Raw genomic sequence first — 22,630 nt, forward strand, 5'->3', positions numbered from 1 at the left:
CACCAACTGAAACTCTGAACTACTGGATGAATTTACTGGGAGACACTAATTAACTAGCAAAAAATATCCTGCAGTGTTTTGCTCTATTTTTACTGCAGGACCCACACAGCCTGCACAAGTTCTACCAGCCTGCACAAGTTCTACAAGTTCATGACGTGCTGAGCCAATCCACACTGTATTTATTTAATTAAAAATAATAGGGGTCTGAGGGGCCAGTGCGCAGACAATTTTTCATTTGGAAAATAAGCAGTCCTCTGATTTAATAAGAATCAACTAATGGCATCAGACTGGAGAGCTGAAAACATTCTTAAGTAAATATTTACTTAAGATAGCAGAGAGGTAAAGAGCATGTTTGCCTGAGAAGTGAGGCATTCCCAAAGGGTTGAAGTATCTTCCAGGCAGTTCTCCCCTTTGTAAGCGTAAAGGAAAGAGGGTCATTTCTGCATGTGAACATTAGAGCAAAGACAAGCAACATTTTTTTTTTCAACTTTGTGGCCAATGCTCAGCTTAACTTCCTGCAGAAGTCATGATTGATTAGGGAAAACTAGGATCCCAGCCATTCTTTGCGTGTGTTCCTGTTATTTAGTGGCAGTGCGCACAGCTAGACATCCTGCTTTGAAAGCTGTTTCCCAAGAGGGGGCATTCGGGCACTTCTCTGGATCACAGTCTGGCTCATTCCCAGCAGCTCAGTTCCTGGGATTTCAGGGACTGGCGGCAGGTCCTGTCGCAGAGCAGAGGAAGGAAGCCAATTACTGGAATACAAAAGGAACTACAGCAGCCCCTGGCTGTCCTCACCTCTCCTTTTTGGGAATTGCCTCTGTACCTCATAGCCTTCATGCACGGCCCTCGTTCCTCTCTGCATCTAGCTCCCGTCTCGATGGGGGTCAGAGGAGAGAAAGACACTGAAGGAAGGAGAAACAGGCTGAAAGACCTTGCCATTAGCTGGGAATGTGGGTTGGTGGCTAAAGTAAGAGAAGGAAAGAGCAGACGAGGAGAGGAGCATGTGGGGAGCATGGGAGGGCAGCACTGTGGGGAGTGCGCTGGTTCATGTCACCAGGTGGGGAAAATTTTGTGTCTAGGCAAAAGAAGGAAGGAAAGATGAGACTGGAGATGTGCTTGCACTGGTGCAGAAGGAAAAACTGAAGGTACACTCACTTGAAAAGGTGAAGATATATTGCCTTGCCTATAGCAGTTAATTTAAAATAGCAAGGACACGATCATCTTACAAAATTCTAAGCTTTTTTGGAGCTGCTTGAAAATTTCTCTTTTTGTCTGATCTTCTTGGGGAAAGCTATCATTTGTGCCTATTTGAATGAGTCTCTACCTACTGGTCATGCAAGTCAGCACAAGGCTGTGCTTGCACTTGAGGCCAGCCTGGGTTTGTAACTAGTGCCGCTCCTAGCAGCATTTTCCTTAGGCTGGTGCTTTAACCAGCCCTGCAAGAAATGATGGCACATGGAGAAAAAGCTTCCAAGTTAGACATCATCACTGTGGATCACCTGGAACCCTTTTTCAACACAGCTTTTAGATCAGTGGCTAAATTTTTATACCAGACTCCCCAAAAGATCATGGCTGGGTGGGTATCTCCACGTGCACTGCCAGAGAGACTGGGGTGGCACCACTCCGCAGCAGCACCACATACCTCTTCACGTTGGCACCGCTTCATTTTTTTGTCTTCTTTCTTCATAGTTTGCAGGTTCTGTGCACCCATTAAGGCTGGTGTAATATTATCCTTCTGTCTTTCTCCCTCTGTTGGCACTGCTTAAGCCTGAAAGATTTTGCTTTTGCTACTTGGGAATACAGAAGAACACTTTTATTATTTTTAGAGCCTAGGGAGGAGCCCAAGTGCTGGAAATGACAGTCAGTGTGCAGTTCGGATGGCAACAGTTTTTCTTCCAAGAAAAGTTCACGTGATGATTAGATTCCATCAAGGATGACAAAGATGACCATGCCCGTGAGGAGAGTCACTGGGAATTCAGCAGACCCAGGACTTCAGCTCTTGGTTACATTCCCAGTAATATTAACTAACTTAATATTCACATTTCCCTTCTCAAAGCTGTTTCCTACTAGTCAAAGGGCTGGTTCCTTAGTTAGAGCTGTGCTACTTACTTAAAGAAGAGCTCACCTTCCTTCTTGTCTTAGTCCCCAGCCAGAGGACTAAACTTAGAGATCCTCTGGGGAAGAAAAGCTAACAATCTTAAGTCTCCCGTTGATTTTCTTTGTGTCATCTTGCTGTCGTACATGAGAATTACGTTGGTATTCTGCACTATGAATCTCCCTGATACCAGAGGCTTCAGCCTTGGTTTGTATTTTCTGAGCAATTCTAAGAAAAAATAATCCACTCTCCAACTAAAAGCAAATATATACTAAAACAAGCAAACACCTCTTCTGTTGAGGGGTGCTACTAGACTCAGTCTGGGACAGCTGTTCAGGAAATATGATTTAGGGTGCTTTATAGTGTTTCTTTTGTTGGGGGGGAAATGTGTCAAAATTGCTTTATTTCCAAGTTGCAATTAAAAAAATAAACATCAAAAATGTTAACAAAATGAAAAAAAAAAAACCTAGAAGCAGAAAAGTTAGCTTGGAAGGCACAATGGCTCAGAACATAGTGTTCTCTGTTCCTGATTTGTTTCATACTGACGTTTTCAGAGAAATACTTACAGTTTTTCTATTTTTAGTTTGATAGTTTAGGTTGAAGATAAGACAGGTAAGAAAGCTTCTGGGAACAGTGCAACTCGATCTGATCTACTGATTTTTTATATGTGACTTTTCTGGTCAGTACTCAGTAACAGTTAAAAAATATTCAATGAATTCTATTTCAGAGAGACTGTAAGAGATCATGGGACTAGACTGATATGGCTGAGTTTAGGTTAAAAAAAAAGAGTTAGGAAGAAGCCACCTCATGGATTAATGGAAAATTGAACCTAAAGCTCCAATAACAAGAGTAACCTGCCACATCTATTTACCAGATTAATTAAGAAGAGTGCACCTTCTTTGTCTCCGAACCAAACCTGTGATCAAATCAATCTTTTGCTATTTCTCTGGGAGTAATCAAAAATATGTATCAATATTATGCCACTAAACTTTGAAACAGATGACTTGCCTTTTAGATTTTAAAAGAGAAATCTGTATTTCCAGAAGAAAACTACTTCGCATGCCTGTTTTACTGAGTTCTGTCTCCCTGTTCAGCAATTATCCTCACAAAGTGAGAGTAGCAGTTGAGAAGAGGCTATTTTTGTGCAATTTTTTGTGACTATCTCTGAATATAAGCGCTTAAAGCTTTATTTCTATTTTTTAGTCTCGAGGTGGGTTATTTCTTCTGTTCTCTTGCTGCTGGAGAGTATCCAAAGATACCCAGATAACAAAGGAAACAAAAGACATAGAAAAGGCAGAGCAAAATACATTTAAAATAAATGCAGCATGTTCCAAAGTTTGTATGTTTAATGCCACCTGGTTTAGTTGGTAATAAGAAGTATGAGCTCTACTACAGACCTTTTCTTGACTATTTCCCGAGCCCGTTACAGCCACAACAGCACCACCAGTAAACAGGCAGTTTTTTGAATGCAGGCGAGGACCTTGCTGCCTTGTCAGTTTATATGAAATGAATAAATATGAAAACCTGAAAGATGATTCATTGATTCACTTCAGTTGGTTTGTCAAAGACAATATTTCAGCACCAAACCAGCTAAAACCAGCTAATCTTGGGGTAAGTCCTTCAGAAGAGAAAACACGAACTTTTAGCCTTGATTTTCTACCACCACCTGTAGGCTGCTGCTGGTGCTGGCAGCTGTGCTGTGAACCAGCTGCAAAGCAGCGTAGCAAGCCCATTGCCGTAACTCAGCTTTTCCTTTACACAGGTCTCTTCTTGCTGTAGAGACTGAATTTCCACGGGGCACCAGAGTCAAACGGGCTCTGAGCCGCAGGGGTGCTGGGAGCGCTCCTCCCGATTTGTCTTTCCTTTCGCCGCTTTGGGGCTCTGGCCGTGACTTTGCCTTTTCATTAGAAAACCTAAGGGGCCTGATCTTTCTGCTACGCTGGATAAGGAAATGGTGCCAATTTGCGTGGTAGGCTGCTTTTTGTATACACTATGCTTCTTTTTGTTGAGGCTTTGTCTGCACGCCACGCTGCCCCAAGATACTAAAAAGAAGACTTCAGCTTTGGCGGAGGATGTGTCACTGTGACTATCTCTAGGAGCTAGCAAAATGGTGGGAGCCCATCAATATTTTCGTGGAATCATAGAATCAGTAAGGTTGGAAGGGACCTCCGGAGATCATCTAGTCCAACCCCTGTGCTCAGCCGGGTCACCTAGAGCATGTTAGACAGGGTTGCATCCAGGTGGGCCTTGAAGATCTCCAGAGAAGGAGACTCCACAACCTCTTTGGGCAACCTGTGCCAGTGCTCCGTCACTCTTACGAGGAAGAAATTCCCCCTCACGCTCAGGCGGAACTTCCTGTGCTTCAATTTCTGCCCATTGCCTCTTGTCCTGTCCCATGGGACAACTGAAAAGAGTTTGTCCCCATCCCCTTGACACCCTCCCTTCAGGTACTTGTACACATCAGTAAGATCCCCCCTCAGTCTTCTCTTCCCCAGGCTGAAGAGGCCCAGCTCTCGCAGCCGTTCCTCATAGGGCAGGTGCTCCAGCCCTCTGATCATCTTTGTAGCCCTACACTGGACTCTCTCCAGTAGCTCCATGTCTCTCTTGTTCTGGGGAGCCCAGAACTGGACACAGGACTCGAAATGAGGCCTCCCCAGGGCTGAGTAGAGGGGCAGCATCACCTCCCTCGACCTGCTGGCAACACTCTTCCTAATGCAGCCCAGGATACCATTGGCCTTCCTGGCCACAAGGGCACATTGCTAGTTCATGGTCAACTTGTCACCCACCAGCACTCCCAGGTCCTTCTCTGCAGAGCTGCTCTCCAGCACGTCAGCCCCCAGCTTGTACTGGTGCCTAGGGTTATTTTTCCCTAGGTGCAGGACTCTGCACTTTGGAGTGTTTTTTTTTCTCTTTATGTATAACTTGATATTTTGAGCTAACCACATGCAGCAGAGCGTGAGCAGCCAAGGGAGAGCCCAGAGGATGAAGCGAGTGTACCAGCACTTCTCTGGTTCCAGAAGAGCCACCCAGCCATGTCGCATATCATCGCCATGCGCACCCCCTGCAGCCTCCCTGCTGCCTTTCAAGGGTGGTCCTTTATGGGACCAGCGCTGGCGTTAAAGAGCCTGTCACTGTCCAGCCACAGGGCCACTTTCTGGTCTTGGTTGCAGCAGTCCTGGGAGCAGCTCCAGTGGAAATCTGCTTGGGAAAGGCGGAGATGATTGAGCTGCTTCCTTGGACTGGTCAGTGCGAGTCTGCCAGGATGCTAGTGCTAGCGAGGAAGTGGGATGGGAATTTGCTGCTTGGCTCACAGCAGCCTGATGGCAGTTACAGAGCAGCTACTCTGATCACTGACACGCAGGATTTTTCTCATTCAAAGACCATTTATGCCCTGTATGTCTCACACCACTGCACTCCCCAGTCCCCTGCATCTGCCTCAAAAAATAACCCATCAGCTCTCTGTTCTCCCTCTTTTCCACCTTGTGATCTTTGGCCAATGTGTTACACCCCTTCTTCCCGCAGCTCTCTGCCAGCATGCCAGCCCTTGCAGTCCCTTGCCCCAGGCTGGTGCGATGCGCAGCTGCTCTGGTGCTTGGCCAGTTTGCGACAGAGCCTCCTTTGCTTCAGCCAGCCTGCAGGAAGGTGCGTGCAGAACATCAGCATTTATACAACTTGCCTTTCCGCATTGCAGAACAACAGCTCCAGTTAAATGAGTAAGAGCCATTAAATAAATCAGCAGTCAGCTTGGAAAATGATACTGTTCATATCGCTCAATGTATTATTAGATATGTGCTCTTAGAAACAATCTAGCTCCTGTGGCAAACTCAGGCCACACACATCTGTTCAGCTGGAGTACCTGCAGAGAAGTGGCAGCCGAGTTGCTGCTTGCCAAGGGGCTCATCTGCAAAGGAAGCAAGGAGAAAGGGAAGGAAACAAAGATCCCCAAGATCCCCCAAGAACCAAGCAATGGGGCATGTTCAAACAGCCACAGCTGACAGCCAGTGGGAACGCAGTCTTGGCTGCTGGTGGCCAACAGGCATGTGAGGGCCAGCAAAGTGGCTGTTAGCAGCTATAGTGCTTAACAGAGCAGGGAGATGGCAGGGAGAGAAGCAGACCAGCAGGTGCCTTTGGGTAGGACTGTGGATGGAGCTGGAGTAAGAGACAGGGTTTTCTGAGGCTATGAAACCTGCAGGGTACTCAAAACTAATACCAGCTGCAGAAGCAGCTTGATAGTGAATGAGCAGGTAGCCAAATGATGGATGAAGCTGAAAAGGATGCATGGGAAAGCAGCTGGGAAAACTGCATACATACAATGCTGGGCTCTACTTAGGGCTGCTGTAGATGGTTCTTTCAAAATATCAGCTTGATGTGCAGTGGCTTGGAAATATCTGGAAAGGAATTAAAAAACAGACCCCAGAACATTGTTATGGCCCAAAATATCACTATATCTGAGAATGTTCATTCCATGAATACCATGTGCATTTCTGATCACTCCACAACTACTGCATTCAGGACATCGGAGTACATCCCTGCTTCATTCTTTACTAAAAGCTCTGAATATGGATCTGCTACCCAAGAATTTGTTTAATCCCCTTTTCAACCTGCTGAGACTGCCTGCTGCAATCTCCTGTGGCAACAAATAACCCAAAGACACCACCTGCTCTAGGCAGAAGCACCCTCACCTCTCTGCTTTAAACCAATGTCTTGCTGGTTCCCCCCAAGTAGGGGGATACTACGGGATACGCAGAACAAGAGCTTTGCGTTCAGCTCAGCCACCACCCTCATAACTTTGAAAATCCCACGCACACACACCTTCTCTCTCTCACCTCTACGGAATAGTCACAGTATCTTGTTTCTTCCTATCCCCTCTGTTTCCAAAGATAATCACTACTTGAAGTTAGCTAACTGGCTTTACTATTAGAGATTGATCCTGGTTGTGGAATGTAGATTTAGATATAGAAGTCCAAAGGTAATGTTCAAATTTTGGCGCTAGTTTATCTTTCTCCTGTACGTAGTGAATAGACACACAAACACAACAGGGACATGGGAAGTTTCATAAACTGACACGCTTGGAAGCAACTTTGTTCTCTTTTGGGTCAAATCAAGCATTGCAGCTATGTATTTGCTTCTGTCTTGAAACAGATCCAAAAGCTAACAAGTAAAACATGAGATAAAAAGTTGATTAAAAAACAACTTATTATAGAGATAAGACTTGAATGAAAACTGATCAAGGAATCCTACTGCATTTTATGCAAAAGCTTATCAATTAAGGTAATCAGGTGCCCTGATCCCCATATTTTGGTCTGAACTTATTCCACAGGCTCCTGTGTATGACTGACAAGTTCAGTCTCAAGAGTCTTAGATTTCTTTCCTGGTAGTATCAAGGGAAGAAGGTCTATTTTATAAATAAAAGAAGAAACATTCAAACTAGCTTTCTGCATGTTGCTGACAAAAAAAAGCACATCTAGTATCTTTGCCAAAGGCCTGGGTTTGGCCTCTTGCTGCAGCTGGCCTCACTGTGACAGGGTGTTTATGAAGGGCAGGCAAAGCCATTTATCAAATACTCAGCTATTACAGGGCAAAAAACTACATGCCTCCAAGAGTCTTTACAGAAGAATAGAGTGGCCATTAATTTCTTTCCTATTGCTCAGGAGTCTCCAAAAGGCTCTCAATCTTTATCTTCCATAACAGCTGTTATAATAAACAATAACCATTGCCAATGTAGCCATCATAGTGTAAATGATAACTTCTTGGAGCTTTTATTTTGAAGGGAGATGATGGGAACAGGTATTTCACTATTTGAACATCTTATTTTGATAAAAGATCTAGACATGTTTACACCAAATCTTGAGGGACAACAGGCTCTGGCTCTTACTTTGCTAAGTTAAGGATTCCAGTTTGGCAGAGGTGGCGTGTACCCCCATGAAGCTAGTTCTAGGGAGGTGGCATGATAAAACTGTGTTCCCTTCTATATAAGGCATAAAAGTAGACTGGAAGTCATCTTTAGAAAAATAGAGGTAAGAGATCTACGGTCCAAAGTCTTCCGTTTAGCTCACTACTACATTTGTGCAGAATGGAGAAGGCTTTTGAACTCCAGCTAGCAAACTGGTTTCTGTCCAAGAACGTGCTCCAGCTTTGACTCAGGTAACTAGGATATAAAAAACACAAGATGAATCTTTAGTGTTTGTAGTAAGTGTTACTACAGTTAAAGAGCAGTCAGTTATCATTAGAAATATTTAGAAAACTGTTTACTTCCCACTAAGGCAAGTCTGGGCTGGGATTTTTTTATTGTTTTTCTGCAGAATTATGATGTGCTTGTGCTCAGGATAGTTGGACTTCCTAGTTGGCTATGGAGGTACCTGCTAGGGTTAACAAGAGTAAATAAAAGCAATCATACCTCCAAAAGAGCTTAGCTTGGTCATGTGATTACACATAGCCAGCAGCTCAGCCCAAATCACTCCTGTGAGGTGTGAAATTCACTTCTAACAAAGGCCCCTAAAGCCACTAACCCATGAACGTGCAAGTGCTTCACTCTTCAGATGCTGCAAGTGTGAACTGACTTCCTCATTTCTCACCCAGCTGCAGCCATTGCCAGACACAGACCTCCAACTCCTGCCAAGACAGGGATACAGGGCTTTCTTTGGAAAGCATACCAAAGGCAGGCGGTCCTTCAAGAACGAGGGGAGGGAATCCATGTGGTTATCTGGTATTGGTTTACATTTTTTTTTTTAACTGGAGAATTAAAACATGTCTGCAGGTAGAAAATAAAAGACAGGATCACACAGGTAAAACAGTTTTTCCAGAGATGGTCCAAAATAAGTAGACAAAGAATCTGAACACACGGATGCTGCCAAACATCACACTTTCTGGGCTTCCAACAGCTAGACAGACCTGATCTGCTGTTTCAAATCCATTGATCTATTTATGTTTTTTTGTGATTCCTCTCAGAAGCTTTTAAGACCATGAGACAAAATAAAACACAGAGCTTGTCTGTATAGAAGGAATTCAGCAAGAAGTGCTGAAATTTATTCAAATTTTCATAGTTACAATAGAGACCTCTGACTTTGAAATTCTAATTCACAACAGCAGTAGAAAAGGATATGGTGAAATGGGTTGTATTAAAGTGCAATGATCATTGAAATAATAGAAATGAGGCTGTAGTGAGAAATGAACATTGACAGTCTCATCCTACCAATGACAGCAATATATAAGTAAATTATTTTACAGATAATTTACAAAATAACTTACAAAGACAACAAGCTGAATCTCTGCACATTGCCATTTCATTATTAAATATCAGACTTAACATTCCTGGCCAGCACAGTATTATATGAGATAATTAAAAAAGAATCAGAGGATTCCTATGTTGGAAAAGATGCCTGAAGTAAAACCCTGATCAGTCTTTGTACTGCAGTATTGCAAGAAATCTAAGTATATTTGAATTGTAAAGTGACACATTCAGCAGCATGAAGACTATAAATACATCTTTTACATTGATACATTATATCTACACACATATACATATCTACACATACTCATATATATACACACACATATATGTACGTGCATATATATGTGTACATACAAGTGTTTCAGTTTGTACTGACCAGTCAGCTACATTTTGATTGTGTTTGGGACAAGGTTGCTTTTGCAACTCAAGGGCAAGATCATTCCTTACAGGGTTTCTCCTTTAAGTTTTCTAAACTGTAGCCTCTAAAAATCTCAATTTCTGTAATGAAAAAAAAAAAAAAAAAATTTGGGGCTCAGTCATCAGAGGATCTGATAATTAACAGCAGTTCTTGTTGCCATAGTTTGCTATTACTTAGTGCTCTTGAAAAATGAAGCTCATCCACATTATTTTCAAGTAATATTATATATGAACCAGTTTAAAACATTTTCATACAAGTAAAAATATTTGAAACATGGCAAGGAATGAATACAGTATTCCATACATTAGAAGTAAAAGTTTCTGTACTATCTGTAAGAATGAAGTGCAAAGAACACCTGACAACTTGAAAATTTACAATGTTGTCTTATATCATATCTTAAAAAATGGCAAGTTTAGCATTAGCCTTCCTTTAAAAAATACAATTGTCTATAGCACAAGTCTGACTAATTTTTTTTCCCGTCCTCCCATTTTATAGAAAAAAAAAATGTGAGTGTTTTTGTCTGACTAAATCTGCAACAAACAGTTTACTTTACTACTGAGTAAAAATGTCAGGTTTCTAGCCCTCAGAGGTCTGTCTGAATGAAGGCTCTTGACCCATAGTGCAACTGCAATAGTTTTCTTTGCCTGTAACTACATATTAACTGATAGAGCTGAAGGTAACCACGCAATTGCAGATTAAAAAATTTAGTGATACAAATATTTGTGTTTCATCATGCACCCGCATTAAAAAAGAAAAAAAGATACTAAATCGCCAAGACTATGTAAACACAGTGATCTTGGTAAAGAATTTGTTTAAGAGGTCAAAATGCCTCAGAAAAGAGCTATTCCACTGCACACAGGAAAAGGTTGGAAAGGATTAAACAGTGTTTTCTTTTGATGCTGTTGTGGTCAGTGAATTGGTCATTTCTGCATCACAGCCTCTAGGAAGTATTTTACTGCAGGAAAAGTCTCCTGAAGACCTAAGACAAGAGAAATGGCTGGGCCAAACTTCCTGGTTGCTCTGAAGTCCCATTCACTACACTGATCCAGGTACATCCTTGGAGAAAGGGTTTGGGGGAGGAGAAATTGTAAATTCAGTGTTATGTTCCTTATACCCGTTCCATACAGTGACTGCCAATTCATTAATTTACAATAAGGAATTAGCACTGAACACATTTTGTTTAGTCATTTAGATTCCGGCTGTTATGAAATGATACACTTCTGAAGAAACCTGATTGCATATCTACGAGTAAATGTGTTTGATGTTAGCAGCTCTGGAGCTTCAGACTTCAGAGCAGAAGTCTCTATAAGACCTAATTTTAAATCTGTTAACTTTTATTTACAATTTCACATTCCATGCACTTTTCATTGGGATTTTCTGTGAGAACCTCTAAAAATCACCGATGAAAATAGAGAGTTGGCAACACAAAACAGGGGTTCTCCATTAGACTTGAGCATTCAAAGCTCTGCACAAGATGACAAACTTCAGATTTCTACCTTCCCTGGAGATGGGATGAAAATTTAGGATTAGCCCTTAATGTCTGAGAAGCTGGTGCTGCTGGCATTACAGCTATCACTGCAACTTGATGATGTGCTCAAAGTGCTGGAAGCAGTGCCTGATTCTAGGAAAGGGAAAGAGAAAAGAGAAAGGAAAGAAAAGGAAACAAAAATGTAATCGATTTTTTTAAAAAAATACAATACATATCTTTAAATAGACAATCATCTCATTTATTATGAATAGCCTACCAGAACTGCTTAAAGATTGAGCTGATTTTGAATTGCCTATGAGCATCAGCAGGTTGTTTGCTGGGATCCAACCTTCTCTACCCGTGCTCAGATTCTTTACACACCTTAAAAAAAAACAAAACACACATTTAATGCCTTTGAAAGTTTTGCCCTAAAAACTTGTCTTCCAAACACAGTTCTGCATATAAAAGTTTCCAAACCCGAATTTACCTACCAAAGTCCATCCTCCCCTTCTCGAATCAGTTGAACTAGATCTCCGCTTTTCACCGTAAATTCTTCAGAAACTCCTTTCTCATAATCAGTTGTAACTGTGTATTTACCAGGAGTCTAAATGCGCACAGGGAAAAACACAAATTATTTCTACTGAGTACTTTAACATACGGTGCAGCTTTTGTTACAAAAATTATGGTACTTAACCCTTCTTGCTCTGCTCGCTCTCATGCGCACACATGCTGAAGACAGTATAAACATGCATACTGAGAACTAGAAGACCCAAACTTTGCTATTCAATTACACACAAATTAATGTACATTACGTACATTAATTCTTACACCCTGAAGAATATTCTGTGAAATCTTTCCGTTACAACAATTAACATTTTTACAAAAAAAAAAAAAAAAAAAAAGGAGGGAGGGACAGAGGGGGAGGAGGGGAAGGGGGAATAATGTAAGGAAAAAGAGGGGGGGAAAAAAAAGGCAAACTGGTAAGCTAGAGACTTCCACACATACATTGTGGCACTATTGAGGCTATAGCTGAAGTAACCTCATCACTTGACTTCTGTACTATGGCATAAGCAGTCACAGTCCCACTATAGTCTGCAGGTATGCAAAGGCACAGATGTACCTTCCCCAACTCACAAATACAAGGCTTATTCACTAAAAGGGATTATTCTCCCCTGCCCTAAAAATGTTGCCCAACCAGAGATTTCAAGGCAAGTAGTAGTTTCCTTCCTGCCAGCTTCAAAAGCATTTCTATAGACTGTAATGAAAACATAGGAAAACATTTCTGGTTACCAGTTTCATCTCGCCTCCCCCTCCTCCTCCTTCCTCCTCTGCATCTGATGAATTCAGCGGATCTTCAGCACTAGACCAGCCATCATTTTCTTCAGATGCATCAAGAGAACGAGATGTCTTAGCCCAACCTTGGTGGACAAACAGCCAACAGTTAACTTGGTTGCAGTGTGCCACTGACTGGGAAAAATGCTCTTCCACTGAAAAGTACTTAAGAGATTAACATAAACAGGAGGAAAACCTTACATAGGAAGTTATTACAACTTCTCTGGGAAATTCACAGCTGGCACAAGTTGGCCCATTTCCCTCAGAGTAAGCGGAGTTATGGCAGGCACAGCACTGTAAATTTGGCTCTTTGGATTTATGCAGAGGGGAACAGATGGAGAAAACAAATTCCCAACTGAAAATGCAATACTCTTCCCCCCGTACACAGCTAGATAAATGATGGAGAGATGCTCTTTTTCTTGGGAGGAAGTAGAGAATGGGAACATGTACTCTGATGAACACACATGGTAGTCACCCTGAGCAATCTAATCAGCCTGTTGGAACTAGGGACAGATGACTATTTTCTTATTCAAACTTTTGAACACTTACAGCTGTCAATAAATTCAACATTAGCTGCAGACACTTTGTACTTCAACTGATGAGCCAGCTTATCCAGGGGTATCCAGGGCTGACACAGTGATACTTAATCATGACATATTATCTTAGCGTTAAGTCATTACACTGAATGCTATAAGAACAGTTTCCTGCCTGTCAAGTGCCAAATGTTCTCCCCCCCCCCAACTCTGAGTGAAGTATTTCATTTATGAGGCTGAATCATATCCAGAGTGCACAAAATCCTTCTCCAAATAAAACGACAGTAAGTTTTACTAGTGGGATTCTTTTTACTGAGGTCAACCACCATTAATAAATGCACCAAGTTTATAATGAAAGAAGTCATAATGAAAAGGACAAATATTTTTAAGTTATTATTTGTACTGAACCAAAATGTAACTGTAATAAAACCAATGAAAAGAATGAAGGGAAGAACCAACCCCCAAGCTTATATGTAACTAATAGCTAGGCTGAGAAAGAAACCAGCTGTTCTGCTTTTCACTGCTTCTGAGGCAGCTTATGGTTGTTGCGTGGCTGGTCATGCTAGTGCATTAACAAACTGTTGCAGTATTATCAAAGCAAAGCTAAAGCAATCTAAGAAATCACACTCAGAGCACACCAAACTGAGTGGGTTTTTACCTTGCCTGCGCTGCTGGATGACCTGTACAAGATTAGAAGTACTGACCCATTTGGCCCTGTCCAGGGTTACGTATGAATTTCCATCTGTGAAAAAACTGAGTAATAAATTCCTGCTGTATTCCATGCAGACGTCACTGGAAGCTCATGGGACACAGCCCAAACCCTTTCAATTACTTCCAAGGGAAGAACAACACAACAGAACATAATTTGGCTATTCATAATTGTTCCAAGCTCTCATTAAAAACAGACCTAACAAGTTCCACAAAAGCAAAAGGAATAAGACCACCTTAACTGCTGTGTCTGCTGCATCACGCTCCCTGGCCTGCTCATCTGGGACATGCTGGAAAACAGCTCCTGTTTCTCAGACTTTTCATATATTGTATTGATAGAGATATGACCAGACCTGCCTGACCCTGCCACAACACTGGTGTACCTAGTTCTCCTACAGGTTGGCATTTTAATTTTAAAAGCTAGTAGAAAAGCCACCTGATCCTCAGAGAGAAGTGGCCCCTACCTTGTTCACATCCATACTGGCTTACTACAGGCACCAAATTTACACATGCTCCTCTAGTGTGTGCGTGCATGTGTGTGTGTATTTTGCATGATGCAACTACTTAGAGCTCCCTGTAAAGGCAGGAAATACAAGAAAACAGCAGAGTCTTGAGAAAAGTGAAGGTTGTGCATAAATAAGCTTACAGTTGATGTGCCAGGAAAACCAAGAATTCATAAACTGCTTTTCAGATGTGGACCCACAGGCCTGTCTTTGCAGAGACAGGATTTATCTGCGTGACCTGATTCTGCCAAAAAATTCATTGTCCTTGAGCTCACTGAAATGGAAGCAGGACTCAACACACTTCTGCTAAATGGCATCCACTCTATTATGTGAAAGGAAAGAAAATGGTGGCAGCGTGCTCTACGCTGGTGCGGTTTCATCCCCAAATGGCCAAGTTCACTGCCTGTTTATCCCTCTGAGTTGATGGAAGGGGGGAGATGAAGCATCAGAAAAGAGACCAGAAGGTGCAAGAGAGAGAGAAAGGAATTACTAGATGTTTTTAATTCATTTACTGGTATAAGTTGTTTCTCAAAACAAGACTTCTGGAAAGGATAGTAAAAAGTCGATTTTGACAATTCCTAACAATTTTGTTGGAAATCAGCAATGATCAAGGGCTCTCCCTCCGAGAAAATTCTGGTGTCTCTGGAAGAGGCCACAAATCCTCCTTTGCTTTCTGAGAGCATTTTCAAGCCCTCAGGATTTCTACGATACCCAGAGATCTCAGAGGTTTGACTGCTCCCTGAGGAGCATCGATGTTTTGCAGCTCCCACACCCCACACTTGTGGCGTTTCTGCATGCACCTGGGCTGGGGTTGCATTCCTGGCTGCTCAGGCCACGGTGGATGAAGCTCCTGGATAAAGCGTCCCCAGCACAGCACGGCGGCTGAACCAGCACAGTTTCCACAGGCAAGTCAGTTAAAGACAAAGGCTGTGGAAACTTGCAGAAAAGGGGGATTATAGGGTTAGAACCAGCTGAATCTTCAGGATATTTTCTAAAAGGTATGATGGTGGAAATAGAGCCAGGAAGAGACTGTCTACTTTCCTCCCTGCTTTCTAGTTAATTGGCCCCAGATTTGCACTGAAGCCTTTGTCAACAGCTCTGATAGCTAAAATTGGATGTTTTAGCTGAAATGCTCTACTCCTGGCCTAGCTGGAGGTTGGCAGGACAAGAGGTAGGCTGCTACTGTGGGTTCAATTAAGTCATCTGGGGTTAAAAAAAATGGTGAAAGTTGCCTACTATCACCCCAAAAAAGAAACAACAGGACTATGAATACAGTAATAAATTTGAGATAAAAACATAGAATAAGGCAATACAAATTTCACAAGACAATGATCCCCACTCTTATTAGAATACACAAATTTTGGGTTTTTCTTTCTCTTTTTTAAACAGTTAAATCCTCTCCACAAGGAGCACAGTGGATGGAGTATGCTAACTGGAAAACCGTGCGTCTCATAGCAACTGAATGCCCCTGAAGTTCCACTGAAATAACCAGAAGCTAGTTATTTATCAGCAGAAAATTCATTTCCAACCACCCTCTTTAAAAATTAAGGTTAGCCATATGCTAACCTTGCTGTCAAAGTAAAACTTTGACAAACTGCTATTAAAAGCAATATACACAGAAGCTGACAGATCCATTTTGAAAATCCAATTGGTATCAATACTGCTACACACAACAGCATCATACAGGTATATCCAGCTTTTTGATTTAATATATTACATGAAGAATGTGTGGATATTTGGGGAATATAAGAAGTGGTAACACTCTACCTCTTAAACCAAAAGGAGTTGGGTCACTCACTACTTCATGTCGTTTAGCTTTTTTGTCAGGGCTGGTAGGAGAAGCTGCAGGAGGATGAATAGGCAAAAAACACAGAAGAGAGATATTGAAGAACTGGAAAAAAGAGAATAGGTGGATGGCATGCTAAATACCTTTGAGTTTACACTGGAAAACAAATGGATTTCTGTAACCACCTGAATTTTAGTTGTCATTGGTCAATTATAGCATAGCAAAAGGAGTTAATTATTCACATATGATTATTAGAAGAAAAACTGACAAGTTTATTCTATAATAGAAGTATACTTAATTCATTCAGAAAAGTTTGTGTATCAACTGAGTACAATTAATCTGAATTTCAGACAAACATCACCAGACTGAAGCAATCATTTTTTTGCAAGTCTAGTGCTACAGCAATACCTGGTCCTGTAAGAAGGATCATTGGCAAGCTCTGGCTGTTAGCAGTAGGTGATGGGGTTTCTGTCAAGGCAAGCGTAGAATATTAGTGCTCACCTCGTTAGTGTTTAAAATTTTTAGATAGGCAATTCTATATTCTCTCCAGAAACAACTCAAAGGTAACCAGGTTTTAAAAAGAAATTTTGGAAAGATGCTTGGGTGGGGGGAGAGGGAGAGAAATCATGCTCTTGAACAAATATCGTCATCTTAGTGCAATTCAGGCTGTCCAGAGATAGGTGTTCAAAACAGGAAACGAATGTACCAGCGCAGTTTCTTGGCAAGAGGAAGCAAGAAAGGTCTCAGACTACAACTGCCTGTTTCAGCAACAAAAAGAATCTTTTGGGGAAGTGTAGGGAAATTCTTATTTATTTTTGTATTTAGTAAAAGAACATTGTAATAAACATCCTGTCATACTCATGCTTTGGGAGTTCATTAACAAGGGAAGCTAATATGAAAATAGTCTAGTAAAACCTTGATTCCTTTTTGCCAAGTACAAGTGCATTTGGGGGGCAGATCCACTGAAGCTGGAAGCATTTGATAGACATTTGATCTGAAGGTACCTTCCTTCCTCTAGCCTTTCTACAGGAACGGGGCACTCTAGGCTCCTTCCTAGGCCTCAGCAGCAAGAGCAGAGGCATTAGGATCTGCCTTCCTTCCCCCACCCCTCCAGCAACTCCTCTTTCCTGAGTTGCATCTCCCCTTCCACTGCAGAGCAAGGTTCTCCTGAAGTCTCCCTGTCAGGTTCTGCAAGGCAGGAACCTGGCTGGAACACAGGAGAACAAGCTAATACATCACTGACAGAGCATACGTGAACCTGTTACACTACACACACATACATACAAAGGGATGCACCAACTGCAGCCTTAAATAGCTTTTTAAAAAGTTACCTTTCTGACTCTTGAGGTTAGTAAAGCCCTGCAGCGTAAAGCGCTTTTTTGACAGTGCAGAGCATTCTGAGGTAGAGCTAGAGTCATCTACAAAGGAAAAGAGAAACACAGAAAAGAAAGGGGAGATGCCCAAGAAAAGGTTGAAGCAACATATCATTCACAGCCCTGCCAGGAAACCAGCACTTACGGAGAAGAAAGAATAACCAAAAGTCCAGACACAACAGAAGAACTTGAGTGCCATTTATTCTCATTGTGTAGTGGTTTGTGTTATCACTAGCCCAGCAAATAATTGCAGCAGTGAGAATCAAATCTCAAGAAATAAAACACTGTTCCAGATAAATTTCTTGGCACTAGCTGTTCTGAAGACAAAAGCTCAGAAGCCAATCGGTCAGCTCTAAGAAAAGACCTACTGCAGAGTCAGGCCTCATAACCCGTAGTTCCCATCTCCTTCCAGTTGTCCCTCATCCTCAGTCAACGAGGTGGCTTTGGGCCTGCCCACACCATACAGGGAACGCAACAGCTCTGAGCTAACGCAGAGGGGACCAGCGTGCTCAGGCAGCACTTTGTGGGTGGCCTGCCTTGGGTCTGGTAGCAGCAAAGACACGCTCAGGTATAATGCTATGTTTACCTGCACTACCATGGCTACACTATGGGTAGATCTGCCTGTGTATCTACAGTGTAGACATGCTCATCACATCTAGGGATAACGACGCATACATATAGACTCACCTTTGCCTTTCTCAGGGTACTTTGGTGCTGCTGTGGTGCCATAACCTTCTGGACTTGCAAGATCAGCTTTTCTCTCTTCTACTTTTTTAATGTTTCTAACATTGTTCCGTGAAGGACTGTTCAGTGGAAGAAAATTAAGACAATCAATCTATTTCCAGCAAATCTGGGTCTGAACAAGGGTGATGAGCTTGTGTCACAGGCACACAAATGTATCAAGTTGAAAACTGTTTCTTAGCTACTTCTCAGCTCATACTTTCCAGAATTGAAGAAGTCAATTATGACTGTGCACAGAAAGACTATGACCAGGTAACAAAGAGAGACTACGGCTGCAGGAGCAACCAAAGAAAGCTCAGGACAGCTTCCACCTCCTCCTCCTCCACCCCAACTATAGACACACATTCTGTGCCAACAGCTTCCTCCTGGGTGGGCCAAGAAAAGAAAAGGAATAAAATTTGCCTTTCACATGCTCTTAATACGTGAAACAGGTAAGAGATGAACAAATAACACAGGCTGAATCTTGCAATTGGATTCCCATCACACTTCAGTTTGGGAATGGAAGAGAGAAAGCCATGTCACAAGTACTGTAACACCTGTAAAATCTCTTGACTGATAAGTAGATGCATAAAACATGCAGGGCAGAGAGCTACTGATACATATTTGAGTATACACCACGTGCGAATGATTAAGATCATAAACATGAGCTCATGGGTAAAGCCCATACATATGCATGTGCACATATATCATGGAAAAAAAAGTGAGTAGCAGAGGACTGAAAGAGGACAGAAAGGGCAGAGCAGCAGAATGTACTTATATAGGTTGGTAGGGTGAAGGAAAAAAGAAATAAAGGGAAAAAAGAAAGAAAGAGCTTGAGTCTGAACTTGGACACTGGAGGAATTAACATATCCTTTAGTAAAAAAAAAAAAAAAGGGCAGAAGTTGGAAGAAAAGAATTAGAAATACAGGAAAGACTGAATGCACTGTCAATTTTATGTTACCTTTCTTTATGCCCTTTGTAAAGGAAAACAATCAACATAATTCAAGTGAGAAAATAGAAGGAAGAAAAAGGCAAACCCACATAACACTCATCTGGGGTTTAAAGTAGGTAATCAGTTGTTAAACATATAATGATATAAAACCACCAAGATTTTGGCTGGTACAGAAAAATACTGATCTGCACTGTTCTCTAGCAGCTGGTGAAGCCACTACTGCTCAGCTTAGCAATTCTGGAGAGGTGTAAATCCCAAGTTCTACAACTTTCTACTACTATAAAGAGACCTGAAAACCCTGAAATATAACGGTCAGCATTAAGGGACCCAAGCAGTGAAGAACTGCAAAGTGAATATGTTAATATTTATTTGCAAGACAGCTAGGCTCAATTGATAGTGTATTTGCTCACCTTGTACAAGACGTTGCTGGCAGAGGTAAACTGTGTGTTTGTTCTAGTGTCCTGTGTTGACTAGCTTCTGTAATGGAGAAAAGAAAAAGTAATATTAAACTGATCTGTGTTCTGAGCTTTAAAGTTTTACAGTCCTACACAGCGAGTATTGTGCCGGGTGGTTTGGAAGCTCATGGGGAAAAGAGAAAAAAAAACCAAAACATTTTACCTCTGCATGCCTGCAGTTGACTAGTCAGCACTTTTCTTATTTCATTTACCCAAGTAGCTTTAACTTCAGGAGTTGGTGCCTACTCGAAAATAAACACAATTGGACATGATGCACAGAATACTTGCTACACAAAAAGTTGCATACTTTTGTTTTTTCAATTGATGGCTTTAATATTACAATCACCACTACAGTTAGCAGCGTTCTCACATGAATATTATAAAATAAGACTTTTTTGCAGAAGACTGCATTTGGAATATCATTTAAAAACTCTAATGAATTAACCTGTTCACTGCTTTTTCCCCCCACTTTTTGCTTCACTGTTCATTAGTGATACAACAAAATAAAATAACCCAGATCCTCTTAGGGTTATTTATTTATGTAATGTAGCAACATATTTTTACCTGTATGATGTAAACTTCTTCCCTTGCATTATACCAGATTTCAAATTTCTTTGCATCACCTTTCACATTTTCTGTTATTCCAACTGCTGCCATCTGGAAAAAAAGAAAACAGAAGCTGACCTACCAAATTGCAAATAAGATAACAAAGGAAGCAGAAGTTTACTAGTTTGTTTGGTAATTTTTTTTCCTGAAAAGCAAAACCACAGTTAACTGCTTGCTCAAGTAAAAAGAATAACCAACACCACATGACCTGCATGCGGAATGCAAAAGTTTTACTGCTTTATGTCAGCTTGGCTACATCAGAGGGAAGGATAGTTTAATTACGTTAAATTGACAGTGACCCACAAGGAAAATCCAGATTGCCAGACCTTCTTTCTGTTTTATACCATCTTACTCTACCCATGATTTCATTTTCTGTGTGATTAACACAATCTGCCACTCGCTCAGACTAATATGGTCTGCAATTTCTCAAAGCAGAGTTCCAGCCCCTGGCCTCTGGCTCTCTTAACAGGGAACAACATAAGATGACAGAGAACTGCAGCATCAGTCACGTCTTCACTGACAAAAAGTAAACTATCGTATTGCAGGTTTAGCTCAGTTGGTTAGAGCGTGGTGCTACTAATGCCAAGGTCGTGGGTTCAATCCCCGTACGGGCTACGCTGAGGGTTGGACTAGACGATCTCCAGAGCTCCCATCCAACCTTACTGTTCTATGATTCTATGATACTGCAACCTAAGCCCTCAGTACCGCTACCTTATTGGACTGCTCAGGGCCTTACATTTAAGGAGTGTTTATAGCTATAGGAAGGCGCTTTCTCATATCCCTCTCCGTTTTCTTCTCTCTTTTTACAGAACAACACTGCTTTCTCATGGAGGAACAGGTGTCGCTGCATTGGCTTGAAGCGTGCCAAATCCTTCACTTTTGAGTGACCTTTTTTATGATCAGTCCAGACACTGAAGGACCCCTGCATTAAAAGCTTGCCCAGCTCATTCAGGTTTCCCTAGAAGAAGAAGAAAAAAAAGATATTTATAACTATAAACAGATAGCACCAGACTAAAACACGTACTCTGAACAGGTCTTTACAAGTTCTGTTGTTCCATGTGCTCTCTCTTATCAGAGTTGGTGAATTTTTATGCTTAATTTTCTCCCTCCTCTACATTGCTCAGGCAGGATTTTAGGGTCAAGAACACCAGCAGCAAAGATACAGAGGTGTACACATGGAAAGAGGGGAAGGCACAATTCGCATTTGGTTTTTCAAAACTCCACTTCAAGGCTTCTTGCAGTTCTTTTAGTGGAAGTTTTGGGTACAGTTTTACACAAGAGGCAAAACTAGGTTTTTGCACCCATCTGGCAGTACCCTAAAACAGCCTCTTCATAATAATTTCTGCTTCTAACTTGTGTGTCAAGTAGATCAAAGCAAGAAAACTGGAGTTGACAAGCAGCAAAATATTATTCAGAGCAGGAAAACCTGAGTATCAAGAGATTCATTTTCCATTATTTTAATTATACAATTCAGTAATAAAAGGCACCTTTGTAAAACACTCTTCTCACAAGTAGCACACAATATGGGTATGTTGCATATAGGTATGTAGGAAAAATAATAAAATGCCTTTACTCACATCATAGCCAGTAATGGCTATCTGGTGCATAGAATCATTAACTGCTTTGAGAATACCCAGTATAGAAGTTAATGCCTCTTGAAGATCTTCAGCACCTTCACAGTTCTTACTGTATTTCAGCATTTCCTAAGGGTGTGGGGAATGACAACATATTTATGTAGTTTTGAAACCAACAGTATCTAGGAATGTTCAAATTCTAGCACTGACCATGGGCTATGTTTTTGAAGTTATCCAGTAAAGTGTTATACTATGCAGCTAGTGGATTAAACAGTGGCTGGAACTCAGAAGATCCAAGTTCTCTCTCTCTCACATATATTGAGAATTAGCTCAAAAATAAACTTTTAAGTGCTACCTAAGAATTTTACAAGACTAATTTTGCAAACAGTTTTCATCATAATTACTAAAACTGCATGTATTTTTGTTACTTTTTTAAATGAACAAATGTAAAAACTTAGGCAAACTTTATTTATTATTTGAATGATGGTAATATCTGGGATGCTAGTCATGACTCTAAACTTTCTGCTTTGAGAATGTTCTGTACACTTAAAAAGGCAATCCTTCTCCAAAAAGTTTATTGGTGAAGCTGCAAGACACATGTTAATCCAAGGTTCCTGATCCTGCAACCGATCATGCAAACATAGCTGCAAACCCATGTGGAGCCCCACAGACTTGACAGGAGATGACACACGAGAGTACACATTTACTCATAGAGGTCAGACTGCAGGAACTGAAGATACTTTAAGATAAAAACATTTTAAATAGTCCTATCTTTGTACAAGCATAATGTAATTAATTCTGTAAAGTTATTAGCTTTAAATGAGTTTTCTTGAGAGTAAATTTGGGATAATGCAGTTTTTTAAAAACTACCATTAA

The 22,630-nt window shown here is 41.3% G+C and overlaps 1 protein-coding gene across 3 annotated transcripts in view; it reads right to left on the reverse strand.

The window, feature by feature from the left end:
• Positions 1-9,090: 9,090 nt before the first annotated feature.
• The window catches only part of MCF2L (MCF.2 cell line derived transforming sequence like), a 106,175-nt gene continuing 92,635 nt past the window's right edge, over positions 9,091-22,630 (reverse strand). The window contains exons 21-32 of one of the 3 annotated variants that reach the window (XM_062601683.1): positions 21,758-21,883; positions 20,917-21,138; positions 20,139-20,231; positions 19,738-19,816; positions 19,530-19,596; positions 18,135-18,250; positions 17,406-17,492; positions 16,056-16,130; positions 12,503-12,630; positions 11,704-11,816; positions 11,490-11,593; positions 9,091-11,365 (exon numbers count right to left, since the gene is read on the reverse strand). In XM_062601683.1, the coding sequence (XP_062457667.1) occupies positions 11,271-11,365; positions 11,490-11,593; positions 11,704-11,816; positions 12,503-12,630; positions 16,056-16,130; positions 17,406-17,492; positions 18,135-18,250; positions 19,530-19,596; positions 19,738-19,816; positions 20,139-20,231; positions 20,917-21,138; positions 21,758-21,883 (1,305 nt within the window). In that variant the 3' untranslated portion in view covers positions 9,091-11,270. Of the gene's footprint in view, positions 11,366-11,489; positions 11,594-11,703; positions 11,817-12,502; positions 12,631-16,055; positions 16,131-16,399; positions 16,543-17,405; positions 17,493-18,134; positions 18,251-19,529; positions 19,597-19,737; positions 19,817-20,138; positions 20,232-20,916; positions 21,139-21,757; positions 21,884-22,630 lie in introns of those variants that run through there. The other 2 variants (XM_062601681.1, XM_062601682.1) reach the window with 2 other exon arrangements.

The sequence above is a fragment of the Rhea pennata genome, chromosome 1 (assembly GCF_028389875.1).
Source record: "Rhea pennata isolate bPtePen1 chromosome 1, bPtePen1.pri, whole genome shotgun sequence".
NCBI classification, from domain to species: domain Eukaryota; kingdom Metazoa; phylum Chordata; class Aves; order Rheiformes; family Rheidae; genus Rhea; species Rhea pennata.